Source organism: Diaphorina citri, unplaced genomic scaffold (genome assembly GCF_000475195.1).
Source record: "Diaphorina citri unplaced genomic scaffold, Diaci psyllid genome assembly version 1.1 scaffold3101, whole genome shotgun sequence".
NCBI classification, from domain to species: Eukaryota; Metazoa; Arthropoda; class Insecta; order Hemiptera; family Psyllidae; genus Diaphorina; species Diaphorina citri.
The window spans coordinates 8,403-22,911 of record NW_007380512.1 but is presented as its reverse complement, the minus strand read 5'-3'; the positions used below and the strand labels follow the sequence as shown (position 1 = coordinate 22,911).

Sequence of the window (14,509 nt, the reverse complement as noted above, 5' to 3'; positions counted from 1 at the left end):
CCCCCTCGATTGGCTAATCGCAAGGAACTTCACTGCCGCCAATCGAGTTCGACTGGACGAGATCTACAGAATCCCGCGAATCCCTTGGACTTCGGAACAATTCCCGGAAATTTGTTCCAAGTTTGCGTTCGAGGATTTGATGACTGATGGACGAGCTTTGTTGACGTGGATGGAATGCTTGGCGACGTATGGAGTGGCCATTGTGGACAGGGCCGGAGTCGAGGTGGGAGCGCTGAATCGGCTGGCGTCCAGGGTCGGATTTCTGAAGAGGACGCAGTACGGGGAAACGTTCCGAGTAGAGAACAAACTAGGTTTGTGGATTTTACGAGTATTTGTGTACTTTAGGAATTGGATTTATATCTGTCAATTACTGGCTATAACTCAGGTAACTATCGGCGCGGCGCGGTGGGAGTATGGGAAAAGAATTGTGCTACAAGTTACAAAACTTACAGGCAGGAGTACATAGACTTGACAATTATAGCGGGAGAAATCCGTTTGAGAATTGGAGTAGGTACAAGATCAAATAATGACAAATTTGGACAGTGACAGTACCCTCAAACCTCAAATCACCTCAAAGATTCCTTTCACTAACCACACCCTCTCTTCTTTCCCAGGCACAAGCAACGTGGCCTACCTCTCGTCGAAACTTCAGCTGCACACCGACCTGCCCTTTGATGACTACCTATGTATGTAGGTAATCGTGGATGGAATGCTTGGCGACGTATGGAGTGGCCATTGTGGACAGGGCCGGAGTCGAGGTGGGAGCACTGAATCGGCTGGCGTCCAGGGTCGGATTTCTGAAGAGGACGCAGTATGGGGAAACGTTTCGAGTTGAAAACAAACCAGGTTTGTGGGATTTACGAGTATTTGTGTACTTTGGGAATTTGATTTATCTATCTCTCAATTACTATCTATAACTGAGGTACCTATAGGCGAGTGTATGGGAAAAGAATCATGTTACAAGGATCTCTTTTGTGGTGGGAGTAGGTAACTATTCAGTTAGAGTAGGTACAAGATCAAATAATGACAAATTTGGACAGTATTGGTTTTAATTAGGTACACAGAAAACAGAAAGCATTCTATCCTCAAAGATTCCTCCACTAACCACCCCGTCTTTTCTTTCCCAGGCACAAGCAACGTAGCCTACCTCTCGTCCAAACTGCAACTGCACACCGACCTGCCGTACTACGAGTACAAGCCGGGTATCAACATGCTCCACTGCATCATTCAAGCCTCCGACCCATCCCAGGGCATCAACCAACTCACCGACTGTCTTGCGGTGTGCCGCCATCTAGCAGCTAATAGGCAAAGCGTCTATGAGACGCTTTCCCGGACGCTGGTCGATTGGACCGACTACGGCGAAGACAATCGGTACCGCTTTGCGAACATCCATCGGGCGCCGGTGATAGCTCTCGACGCCCGGGGGGAAGTGACTCGGATCAACTTCAGTCAGCCTCAGCGGGACTCCGTGTTCAATGCGCCGCTCGAAGAGGTCCTCCCGTGGTACGAAGCATTCGCAGAGTTTGCCGACCTCCTGCATGACCCGAAGTACCTGGTGGAGTTGAGGCTGAGGCCGGGGGAGGTGCTGACGTTCGATAACATTCGGCTGGTGCACGGAAGGGAAGGGTATACGGGGGAGAGACTCTTGGAGGGCGCCTATCTGGATTGGGATTTGGTGCGGTCGAGGATTCGGATCCTCAGGAGTGAGTTAGGCGAAGAGTAAGGATGTGACTTTGACGATTCGAAGAGAAGTCTCTCTTTCTAATGGAAATATTTTATAGGTTCATCCACCATCATTATCTCATCTACTACATGTTTATATACCTTTTACACTTATATCATAATACATAATTTTGTAATTTGTAATTTTTATTTGACATTTTAATGTACTCGTATTTTAATGTACATAATGTACTCGTATTTGTACTATACAACATACACTTTCTGTTAGTAGGAACCTAGGAACGTGAATATTGCACATTTCCACACAATCTAACGTTGGCATCTATACTTACGTACTTACTAGCAAAAATTAATCCATAATTTTATAACCTGAACGAACAAGTCCATAAAACTGAATGTACATAATCAATGAAGCCGGAGCGCATAAAAGGCGTTATTAACGTTATTTATTAGAAAAGTGACTCGGATCAACTTCAGTCAGCCTCAGCGGGACTCCGTGTTCAATGCGCCGCTCGAAGAGGTCCTCCCGTGGTACGAAGCATTTGCGGAGTTTGCCGACCTCCTGCATGACCCGAAGTACCTGGTGGAGTTGAGACTGAGGCCGGGGGAGGTGCTGACGTTCGATAACATTCGGCTGGTGCACGGGAGGGAAGGGTATACGGGGGAGAGACTGTTGGAGGGCGCCTATCTGGATTGGGATTTGGTGCGGTCGAGGATTCGGATCCTCAGGAGTGAGTTAGGCGAAGAGTAAGGATGTGATTTTGACGATTCGAAGAGAAGTCTCTCTTTCTAATGGAAATATTTTATAGGTTCATCCACCATCATTATGTTATCTACTACATGTTTATATACCTTTTATACTTATATCATAATACATAATGTACTCGTATTTGTACTATACAACATACACTTTCTGTTAGTAGGAACCTAGGAACGTGAATATTGCACATTTCCACACAATCTAACGTTGGCATCTATACTTACTTACTTACTTACTAGCAAAAATAACCCATAATTTTATAACCTGAACGAACAAGTCCATAAAACTGAATGTACATAATCAATGAAGCCGGAGCGCATAAAAGGCGTTATTCAAAATCTTCTACTCACCTGCAAACACCAGCGCGCCCATTCGTCCGCGCTCCGTTTTGGGCACCCACTGGGCCAAGATCACATTCATGGACGGATAGGCCGGGCCCTGTCCCAGCCCCACAATGAACCGCGCGCACAGAATGCCCACTGCGCCGAAACTGCGCGCCGCCAGGGGCGTTGCAAGTGTGGCCAAGGTGGACACCAAGAGCCCGAACCCGAGGACATATTTGCCCCCGTACCTCTCGGCGATGAGGGCCCCTGGGATGTGATTGAGGACGTAGCCCCAGAAGAAGGAGCTTAGGATGAGGCCCTGGGTGCGTTCGTCCCAGTCAAACTCGTAGTGCTGAACAGAGGGGGGGGGATAAAAGGGTTAGGTCCTTGTTATATTAAAACCTTCATTTGAAAAAATAAACAATCTCGTTTAAAGATTAAATTATTTTAAATAACACGTGCTACTAAATACTTTTTTAAAAGAGGTTTGATAGAGGGAACTGTAACTGATAGGGTCTTACTGTCCCGAAATTAAAGAGCAGAAGAAAGACAGGATAGGAGAAAACCAGCCGTTTCGAGAACGAACATTGTCCGTTCAGGATAAAATCCGCCCTGGCCGGGAATCGAACCCGCGACCTAGCGCTTACAAAGCAGATGCACTACCAACCAAGCTAACTAGGTTTGCAGAATTTTTTGTATACCTATATTAAGTATACATCTATTGTTATGGAACTTCACAAAGTTACTGAGTCTTCCATCATGATATATTAAGTATACCTATAGAAAGTAAAAAAGTTACCAACAACTTATTTAGGTCGCCCTGGCCGGGAATCGAACCCGCGACCTAGCGCTTACAAAGCAGATGCACTACCAACCAAGCTAACTAGGTTTGCAGAATTTTTTCGTATACCTATATTAAAGAAAGTAAAAAAGTTACCAACAACTTATTTAATTGAATTCTGAGATTTCTGAGAAATTTACCATTATGATTATTGATAAACGGACAGAAATTGCTTAATTAAATAGGCCCTGTTACCTGTTACTATACATAAAAAAAATGTAAAATGTATGTAAATGCAGTTTATTTGTGTTATTATATCACAACTTTGGTGCTCACTGCAGCATTGTAGGATTTTCCCAATATCTCAATAATCCTAAAATCCCATGTATTTTTGTCACAACTTTCGATGCTCACTGCAGCATTGTAGGATTTTTCCAATATCTCAATAATCCTAAAATCCAATGTTTACCTACCATGCTGGCACCTCGCTATGCGCATTATATTACATAGCTACTCATTTTCCTCACGAGGCTGAGTGGGCCCCGCAACAGCCAGTCACGGTATCAATCATTTGCATGATACAAATTTCTTGACCCCGCCGGGAATCGAACCCAGGTCTCCCGCTATACATAAATAAAATACTTATTAAATTACAAATACCTTATTGACAGTCTGGTTTCGTATGAGCACAGGCACGGGGCACTGCAGGGACTTGTTGGAGACTTTGTGTTCCGTATGGGCCATCTCTGTAATGGCCATACTGAGACAGAACCTCTGAACGTAGGTCAACGCGAAGGCTAGGAACCCCAGGAGGCCGATCAGGTACCGCTGTGAGATCAGGTAGTCTGAAAATGAAGAAAGAAAACTTGAACCCCAGGAGGCCGATCAGGTACCGCTGTGAGATCAGGTAGTCTGAAAATGAAGAAAGAAAACTTGAACCCCAGGAGGCCGATCAGGTACCGCTGTGAGATCAGGTAGTCTGAAAATGAAGAAGAAAGAAAACTTGAACCCCAGGAGGCCGATCAGATACCTTTGTGAGATCGGGTACAGGTAATGGGTAGGTACCTACTTACATAGGTACAATACCTATGTATGTAGGTAATGGGTAGGTACATACCTACTTACATAGGTACAATACCTATGTATGTAGGTAATGGGTAGGTACATACCTACTTACATAGGTACAATACCTATGTATGTAGGTAATGGGTAGGTAGGTACCTACTTACATAGGCACAATAAATAGTTAATAGGTTGTCAGTCAGTACAGAGTCATTAAAATGTTGCGTGTTGGGAATTCTTAACTACACCTACCTCCAGTAAATAGGTAGGTAACTAGGTATCATATAAGATATTGGGAAAAATCCTACAATGCTGCAGTGAGCACCAAAGTTGTGACATAATAACACAAAGAAATTGCATTTACATTACATTACTACATTACATATTGCTTTCAACAGGGAAAATACCGGCCTGAAATTTCCCTTGCGAAAATTTTTTAAAGAGGTTTGACAGAGGGAACTGTAACTGCTAAGGTCTCATCGGCCCGAAATCGAAGAGAGAAGGAAGACAGGATAGGAGAAAGCCAGACGTTCCGAGAACGAACCTTATCTGTTTAAGCTAAAATCCGCCTCGAGAGGGAATCGAACTCCCGACCTAGCGTTTACAAGGCAGACGCTCTACCCTCCAAGGTAACTGGACTGGCTAGCTTGGAACTTTGTTCTTCGTTCCTTGAGGAACAAGATAATAAAATTTGCATTAAATTTTTAAGACTACCTAAAAGCTACCTAAAAAATCAGGCTAAAAATTGCCAAACTTTGAAAATAAAACTGGTTTCTACTATAGGTAAAGGAATTTTTTTCAATATCCTGCTAGGTGTCTATAGACTATGTAGAAATTTACTGTTAGTGTTGTCCACTGTTGTTCTTGTTGTTGCTTGTTCTGTTGTTATTGATGGTGGTTTTGCTGTGTGTTTTTTTTTTCTTTTTTGGCACCTGCCAAAAAACATAGCAGGTGTTCAGGTTTAGCTCGGGGGTTTTCCAATCTCTGGAATCTTATTAACCGTGTATGGTTTTGCAAAATTTATGCACGCCCCCCGGGGCTCGGCGATTATACCTAATTTGATTTTTTTGGAAAATTCCTCTTAAAATTTATTATCAGAATATTTTTAGCTGTAGCATCTTGAAAATAATAAATAGGTTATATACCTAGGCTGGCAAAAATCTAACATTCTAACTTGTGTTATAAATTCCATGAGGTTAGAATCTCTAGTTCCTTAATAGATCCCTTTGTATTCATGGCAAAGATTGCGGAATGTCAATGAAGAAGATGCTTGGACAGTGCGATTTGTCAATTCTACATCCTGTTCTATTCGCAATTCTATTCTGCTCCTTGATTGACCTCACAAAGGAGTAGAGGTCTAATATTGTCTATAGAGTATCCTAACATGGATCAATTTATGGCACTCAGGCCTTGAGTTAGATCAGTGAATGAATACAATCACGTGGTGAAGTTCAATTGAATTGCATAGAATCAGTGATTTCTTAGATAGTAGATACCCATCTTGACTACCTGCCATGGTGTATTTTGACTTTAAATTGGTTCTCGGCAGTTGGTTAGAAAAAAATCTAGGTTTTGTTTTAATAAATCTCCATTGGTGGAGACCCGTATTAGTGGAGATGTCAAATACTCCGTGTTAAGTAGGTATACCTACACTGATACAGGACATCTTATCTTAAGGTGTGTTGTGTCCAAACATGGATGACGCTTAGGATAAAATTTGCCCTGGAGGGAATTGAACCCGCGGCCTAGCGCTAAAAGAAACTTACTTTAAAGATCTTACCTGGTTTGTCTGGAATGTCGATCGGCTGTTTCTTCTCAATGCTGTCCATGTTTGATACAGAGGGGGTCTGTGAAGGTTGCTTTCAGCGTGAATGCTTAGTTTTGAAGGTTGCTTTCGAAGTGAAAGTTCAGTTGTGAAGGTGCTTTCAACGGGAAATTTCAGTTGTGAAGGCTGCTTTCGAAGTGTGAAGGGTTCTTTGAAAGATTCCTTTGAAGTCTTCGAACGTGAAGGTTCAGTTGGTCAGGTTGATTTCCACGTGAATGTTACTCTCACTAGACAGTTCAGTTGTGAAGGTTGTTGCCACGTGTGAAGTTTGCCTGAGAAAGTTCCTTTGATAAAACGTGTTGTGTTCAGTTGTGAATGTTTTCCTCTTGTGAAGGTTGCTTTTTCGGAAGAGATTCAACTTATGTTGAGGTGAAAGTTTTTAATTCTTGGCGCACAGAAGGTGACGAAAGATGAGATCAGTATTCAGGCACTTTCCTCATTGTTTTAATCTAAATGTAAAATGGCACTTGTTATTCAGTCTCTTTAGATCTTGGTTGGTTAGGATTTTTGCTTGGGTTTTGACTGGTACCTATCAAAGGTTTTAATATATACTTTTGATTGCTCAATTGGTATTTTGATTGATTAGTTAAGCTGAATCATTAGCCTTGAGATTTGATTGAAGTTGATTATTTGAGAGTCAATTTGATTGTTTAACACAAGTTTTTTTTTACTACAGTTCCTGACCAGATGTCATTTTCACGTTTACATTTTTACATAATTTATGATTATTTGATTATTCTTGTTATTTTAACACTGCGGGGCTAGTATAGGCGGGGAGTTGATGAGCAGGGAAATTCTACGTGGGAAGGTAGATAACTATTGATATTGAGCTTCACACAAACTTAACAGAGTCTTTGATAATGTCACCTTTTCAAAGGTATTTTATAGTAGGGAGATTCTCAAAACAAGATTCCTTTCATTTATATCACAGTCCAAGAGAAAAATGCTGTATTTCGTCCTTTTTTTTTAATTTTTATTCTAAATTTTATATCACAATTCAAAAAACTTTTTTTAATGTTCTACATATATTATGTGAAGAACTCTAGTTTCTGCTGAAAAAAAAGGAAGGAAATTGATAGGTCTGAATAAAAAATAATAATTGGAATATTAGATATTTATTTCCTCTTCTTCTTCCCGTTCTTCTTCTTTGTCAAGATGGCAAAAAATAAAAAAGAATGAGTTAATGAGATGCTGTGTCCCATATTGGGGATGTGTTGCATCTCATGTTTTGAAGTAATGACTTAGGTAAACTCTTCACTTGTGCACAGTCTTTATCTCAAATCTCTTCTTCTTCTTCTTCTTCTTCTTCTTCTTCTTCTTCTTCTTCTTCTTCTTCTTCTTCTTTTCCTCCTCCTCCTTCTTCTTCTCCTTTTTTTGTCTCTTCTTCTTCTTCTTCTTCTTCTTCTTTTCCTCCTCCTCCTTCTTCTTCTCCTTTTTTTGTCTCTTCTTCTCCTTCTCCTTTTTCTTCTTCTGTTATAAATATTATGCTTCTTGAGTGAACATGTTCATCATCATTTGAACATCTTGGTGGAGGACTCAGTAACTTTGTGAAGTTCCATATGAATTGAGATGAAGTAATGACTTAGGTAAACTCTTCACTTGTGCACAGTCTTCATCTCAAATCACCATTCGATTCAACTCCATTTGGCCTGAGGAAAATGGACTGAAGCCAGCTGGACTCGTGTGTGACCTTAATATTCATCACGTGTTACGGGCAAATGTCAAATCAGGTACATACGAGGTATATACCTATGTAAATAAATACATAATTTTGTACCTAGGTATATGAGATTATAAGATACATATATACCTACGAGTACCTAAGTATATTAAATGTTATAGGTACTAGGTATATACCTATGTAAATAAATACATAATTTTGTACCTAGGTATATGAGATTATAAGATACATATATACCTACGAGTACCTAAGTATTAAATGTTATAGGTACTAATATATACTGATTGCCTGGGTAGGTGAGTATTCTCGATGTACAGGGTTTGCTGTTCGATAACCGCATGAAGAAAAGAAAGTATTAACAAGCTGGGCCCGTCCCTCCGGGAATTTTTTCAGCCCGTAGTTTATTCGATCATGGTTAAAGAAAATCAGTACCTATGTACCTACCTAATTTGTTTAATATTCAGTTTATTATTATTCTTGATTTGATTTTTCGATTTTACTTTCATGTACCTAATGATTTAAAATCAAGACTAGAGCCCGTTCTCCCTTTATTCCTTTAAGTCACCCATCCATTTATTGGCCTTGCTCGGCGTAGCTTAACATAGGTGACGCTAAAACCGGTCTTAAATGATCGACTGAAGTGTTATCTAAAACTTTCTCGCTTTGAATTTATAGGTCGTCGGGACAAATTTCGAGATCAGAGCTCATTTGTGTGAGAAAATGTGAAAAAAATCCCCCAAATACCAGTTTTTTTGATTTTTTGATAACATTGTACACCACCACTTTCGTGTTCCTGGTAAAAAGACCTTTAATTTGATATATAGGTCGACCAGGTTTGGATAAGTCCTTCTATGGGATCAGACACACGGACGACACCGAAGCGAATACAACAGTCCGTCCCTCATACCTTTTACGTATATTGTTACTATTGTAATTTAATAAAGGAAGGACGGGCTAAAAAGTACCTTTTATTTTCTGAATCGATTTTTTTTTGTACACAATAGAAGCAAGAGGTTGAAGAAAACAAGAATGAGGTTAAAAGCGTTTAGAGCATTGTGTAAATTTCTCAATGAAGTTTTACTTATAAAGACACAAGTATACTCGTACTCTACTGAAATAAAAGTTAGATCTATCTTAAATTAGCGGTTCTCAAAATCTATAATGGCCGGGTTCACAATAAATCTACTAAAAATTAAAAACATAAAAGAGCTCAGAACTGGCAGAGTTTTCCATTTTACACATTCTTTCATGTATTTACCCTTGAAATATTACAATGTATACTTGATGCAAAATATAAAAAAAAACTACAAGTACAATTTAAGTTAATCTCATGGTTTAAGCGATCTGACTGTCTAAAATTCTTGAAATTTAAGTAAGACAAATAAACTAATCAGATTCCTTAACCCGAGAGGTTAACTTAGACTTAATACTGGGACCAAAATCAAAGTTTAATCTCGGTTTGTTTAACTCCAGGGATTAGGCAGATTTGATTAGTTAATTTCAAAATTTTCAGCCAATCAGTTTGCCTAATTAATCCAAGAGTTAAACAAACCGTGTTTAAGTTTGAAACTAATTGTGGCCTACCCAGGCCAAAATATGTACTTATGTAGGTACATATTAGGTATCATTCAATTGAAAAATCTTTCTTGGGTAGGTAAGTAAGTAAGTAAGTAGTTTTATGGAATTTCTAGGTCAAATTATTATTCTTGATTTGATTTTTCGATTTTACTTTCATGTACCTAATGATTTAAAATCAAGACTAGAGCCCGTTCTCCCTTTATTCCTTTAAGTCACCCATCCATTCAATGACCTTGCTCAGCGTAGCTTAACATAGGTGACGCTAAAACCGGTCTTAAATGATCGACTGAAGTGTTATCTAAAACTTTCTCGCTTTGAATTTATAGGTCGTCGCGACAAATTTTGAGATCAGAGGTGATTTGTGTGAGAAAATGTGAAAAAAATCCCCCCAAAACCAGTTTTTTTGGTTTTTTGGACAAAATATGCACCACCACTTTCGTGTTCCTGGTAAAAAGACCTTTAATTGGATATATATGTCGACTAGGTTTGGATAAGTCCTTCTATGGGATCAGACACACGGACGACACCGAAGCGAACACAACAGTCCGTCCCTTATACCTTTTACGTATATTGACTATTGTAATAATTTAATAAAGGAAGGACGGGCTAAAAAGTACCTTTTATTTTCTGAATCGAAAGCCTGGTTAGAGTGTAAAACCGGTGTTTAACTTTCGGATTCAGCAATCTGATTGGCTGAAAATTCAATCTACGTATTAACCCATGGGGGGGCCATGTGCCCCAGAGGCGAAATTATGCAAAGGGGACCCGAAAAATAAATACGCAACTGATGGCTGTACCCTGTAGTTTCTACAAGTACCAACTGCATCCTCGTGCATCTACTTAAGTATAGAAATCCGCCCCGGGCGGGAATCGAACCCGCGGCCTAGCGCTTACAAGGCAGACGCACTACCAACTAAGCTAACTAGGCTGGCTTTCTGAATCGAAAGCCTGGTTAGAGTGTAAAACCGGTGTTCAACTTTCGGATTGAGCAATCTGATTGGCTGAAAATTTAATCTATTAACGTATTAACCCATGGGGGGCCATGTGCCCCAGAGGCGAAATTATGCAAAGGGGACCTGAAAAAATAAATACGCAACTGGCTGTACCCTGTAGTTTCTACAAGTACCAACTGCATCCTCGTGCATCTACTTAAGTACGTACTTAAATGTACCTACTTATCTACCTGTAATATATGTAGACAGGTACATATATGTACCTATTTATCTATTTATTATCTATTTATAAATGACCGAACGATAGTGAGGTCTAGGTTTTAACTCGACCATTTTGCATTTGGCTTAGATGTTTGTAGGTTTGTTTATTTGTTTGAACGTCTGTTCTGCTATAACTCCCGATTGCCTGGTTTTGATGAAATTTGGTACACATCTTCATGGAATCAAGACACGTCGATCCTTGAAATTTAGGACCCCAAAGTTGAACGGGGCCCCCGTTACGATCTTTCAAAACATTACGATCCCCCAATACAGTTGCCACGCATATCAATAGATACATATTCATAAGCGTAGGAATAAATCTATTGTTCTGTTTCAAAGGTTCAAAATCAAAATCAATTTTTAGATATAGGTACCTACATAAGACATGTAAATAGTAAAATGAGGAAAATTCCATTTCAATTAAATTATACCTACCTAGGTACCTAATTTGTTGATGGGAGTATAATAATATGAGGAAAAGGGCTACATTTTCAATATGAAAATAGGTATGTAATCATCATTGCCTTAGGTGGAGGTGAAAATTCAATTGCCTGTATATTTTTTATTTGATAAGTTGATACATAGTAAAACGAGGGCAACTACTATTTTCTACTAGAAACATGTGATTTGCAATATGTAATTGGGAATAAGGTAAGAATGTTTGAAATTGTATCTTGGAAGCAACCTTTAAAAAAATCTCAATAAAATTCACCTTGTGAAGGAATATCGAAATTAACACGAAATACAGTTTCATGGTAAAACACACGAGACCTTGTTTACGGGAGTGCCAGCGACTTTTCAGTGCTATTCTACTATTCTGGCATGAAGAACAAGGAACAAGGTGTATTTCATTGTATCGACTTTTGGCGAATTCAGTATTCAGTCTCGTGAGGACGATTGACGAGATAGGGTAAGTGTACCATTTATTGGCCCACCTTACCTACGCCACAAGTCTGAACTGGACGAAAATTTTCAAGATCCAATTTTCATCAAAAGAAAGGGCTTAAAGACTGCTATCGAACCAGTGCTATTCAAAAATTGTAGTCATAAAAACAAAAATTAGAAAAATAAATGCGGGCAGGTGGGCCAATAAATGGTACGTTTTTTAGGTGGGCGAATAAATGGTACACTTACCCTATTTCATTCTATCGACTTTTGGTGAATTCAGTCCCGTGAGGATGATTGACGAGATAGCTAAAATTTCAGCCGAAAGGCGAGTTAGAAAGAAGTTAACCTGACCTGTCCTGTGGGACTGAAAGGCCCTCGATAAAATCCGCCCCGGGCGGGAATCGAACCCGCGGCCTAGCGCTTACAAGGCAGACGCACTACCAACTAAGCTAGCTAGGCTGGCCTACTGCGGTTTTGACAAGGAGGTTTGTGTTGAAATTAATGTGTTAAGCCAATTCGAAAAATTCAGTAGGTAACAAATCTATGCGTTTTGAATTCCCTGCATCACAAAAATGCCTCAAGAAGGTTTTTTTTTTTTTTCATTATTATTATTATTTATTTTCAAGATGAGTGTTCCACCGCCGTTTTTGTTTCGTAATAGCAATGAAACAACTGCTACATTAGACGCATGTGGTCTGTGTCGTAGCATGCCCATCCCGTAGTATGCCTGGCATACTATGCCAAATCTGGCATAGTATGCCAGTTTGACATGTTTTCTGGAAATGGAAAAAAAGGAAAGCTCTTCCAACTATGTATGATTTTGGCAACGTAATGTTTGATTTTGCGCCAAAATAGGGAAAACTATAAAGCTCGATTACATCATAATGAAATTCAAATATGTAATCACTTTTTAAATTATTGATTGTTTTTCTCTCTCTAGATCTAGATAATTGTAAGTAAATTCTTCATCATATCTATTTTTTTTTTTTTTTTTTGATGTTTAGAAAAATGTTTGGACAGATATTTAGATAGAAATAGGATTGATAATAAACCCCCTGCAAAAGGAGATTAAAAACCCCGTTAAAGGTTGAAATAACACGTGGAAAAAGGTTTGTTAAAAACACGAAAAAGGATCATCCACGCGAAAGAAAAAAAAAAGTTGAAAAAGGTTTTCGAAGTAGGTAGAATATTACACGAAAATAGAGAAAAAAAGATCACCATTTTTGCAATTGATTTTCAACACATTTTCGCGGGAAAAAAAGGCTGGATCGAAAAGATCAATGATTTCTAATCAAAATCGGATTTTTATCTTTTTGCAACACATTCTAAAAAAAAAAAAAAAAAAAAAAATCGCACTTGAAAAAATCCGCACTCAAAATCGCTTAGGATCACTAACGTTTCGTTTCGTCTCCAGTTCGGTCCGTTCAGATCAGGTTCCTAGCTAACACTGAACTGACACTGATTCCTATTACTTACTGGTATTGTATAAATTTCTCATCTAAAAAATCCTCCATCGATACGTCTCACTTCAATTAGTCTTCTCTAATCTTCTTCATCTTGATGATGTTCATTGACAGATGTTAACTAACTCTCTGTCAATATGTAGGTATTGAGAATATTGTCAGAGTATCCACTAGGTATCTTCTTAGGTAGTGGACATTTCTTTTGCTTCTCATAAGTTCATTATTGAGGACTTCAGGGTGTTGCAGAAATCACTGAAATCAGTCATGTAGGTAGTAGGTATTAGTTAATTGATTTTAGTAATGTACCTAACGAATTCTTGATGTTAATTGACAGTGGATATCAACTAACCCTCTGTCAATAATGTCAATATCCACTAGGTACCTACCTACTTGGGTAGTGGACATTTCAGTCCTATTCGGGCAGGATAAACAAGGTATTGATTCTCATCGGTTCATTAATATCATTAATGAGGACTTCGGGGGCTTTCAGAAATCGCTGAAATTAGTAATTACGAGTTACGAGTAAGTATGTTAATTGACAGTATGAATATCAACTAACTCTCTGTCACTAAATGTCAATATCCACTAGGTACTTGGGTTTCTTTGAATCATTTCACTTCTTATTGGACCATTACTGGAAGCAGGGGTCTTTCGAAGATGAGTAATCATATGGACATTTCATTGGATCCTTGATAATGATAGCACATCGGCACTCCTAACAGAGCAAGGGCTCATTGGATCATTAAAACTATTAAAATACGTTCATTATTGAGTACCTACTGCCTTCAGGGTCTGTGAGAAATCAGTATAGGTAGTGCTTATAATAGTGCTTATTTATACTGCTCGCAAAAGAAAAAATCAAAATTTCGAATTTCCCGCCAACTTTACACGCAAAAAGGCCGACAATGGCCTAGCTCAGCCCAGTACATAAACACAGCCTGAACCTCGATCAGCTTTTGTAGCAGAGAGTATTATCCCTACACTCGGAATGAAAAAGTACAAGGCCTTATAAAAATATAAAAAAAAATTGTATAGGTGATTATAAATTAAAAATGAATAAATAAAACATTTGCAACCCCTTTTTAGATCTCTACTTCAGTCCACTGATGAGACGAATCTTCACCGAACTTGAAGATTTGGACGTCCATGGTCACAAGTGTACCAACCAAGTGCGAAACGGCATCATCTTCTACTACATTGCCGTCTCTATAGGTGAGAGCGTACCTAACCCAGTCAGTGACCAAATCTTTT

General features: G+C 39.1%; 2 protein-coding genes across 4 annotated transcripts; one reads left to right on the top strand and one right to left on the bottom strand.

Annotated features, from left to right (window-relative positions):
- Positions 1–4: 4 nt before the first annotated feature.
- LOC103519988 (gamma-butyrobetaine dioxygenase) lies at positions 5–1,843 on the top strand (the record flags this gene model as incomplete). Its single annotated transcript, XM_026831280.1, has 4 exons — positions 5–311; positions 615–666; positions 698–846; positions 1,128–1,843. Coding segments are annotated over 4 exons (1,104 nt in total), but the record flags the coding sequence as incomplete, so codon positions are not given.
- Positions 1,844–2,029: 186 nt separating this feature from the next.
- LOC103519990 (sialin-like) lies at positions 2,030–13,234 on the bottom strand. Of its 3 annotated transcripts, XM_026831279.1 has the most exons (5): positions 13,014–13,234; positions 6,390–7,486; positions 4,208–4,392; positions 2,777–3,118; positions 2,030–2,138 (listed from the first exon to the last, which is right to left on the bottom strand). In XM_026831279.1, the coding sequence occupies exons 2-4, from the start codon at positions 6,436–6,438 to the stop codon at positions 2,786–2,788; spliced, it is 567 nt and encodes a 188-aa protein (XP_026687080.1). In that variant the 5' UTR covers positions 6,439–7,486; positions 13,014–13,234; the 3' UTR covers positions 2,030–2,138; positions 2,777–2,785. The 3 variants fall into 3 exon arrangements, with proteins under 3 accessions (XP_026687080.1, XP_026687079.1, XP_008483304.1); XM_026831278.1 differs by lacking the exon at positions 2,030–2,138 and having other exon boundaries at positions 2,517–3,118; XM_008485082.3 differs by lacking the exon at positions 2,030–2,138 and having other exon boundaries at positions 2,517–3,118; positions 6,390–7,483.
- Positions 13,235–14,509: the final 1,275 nt, after the last annotated feature.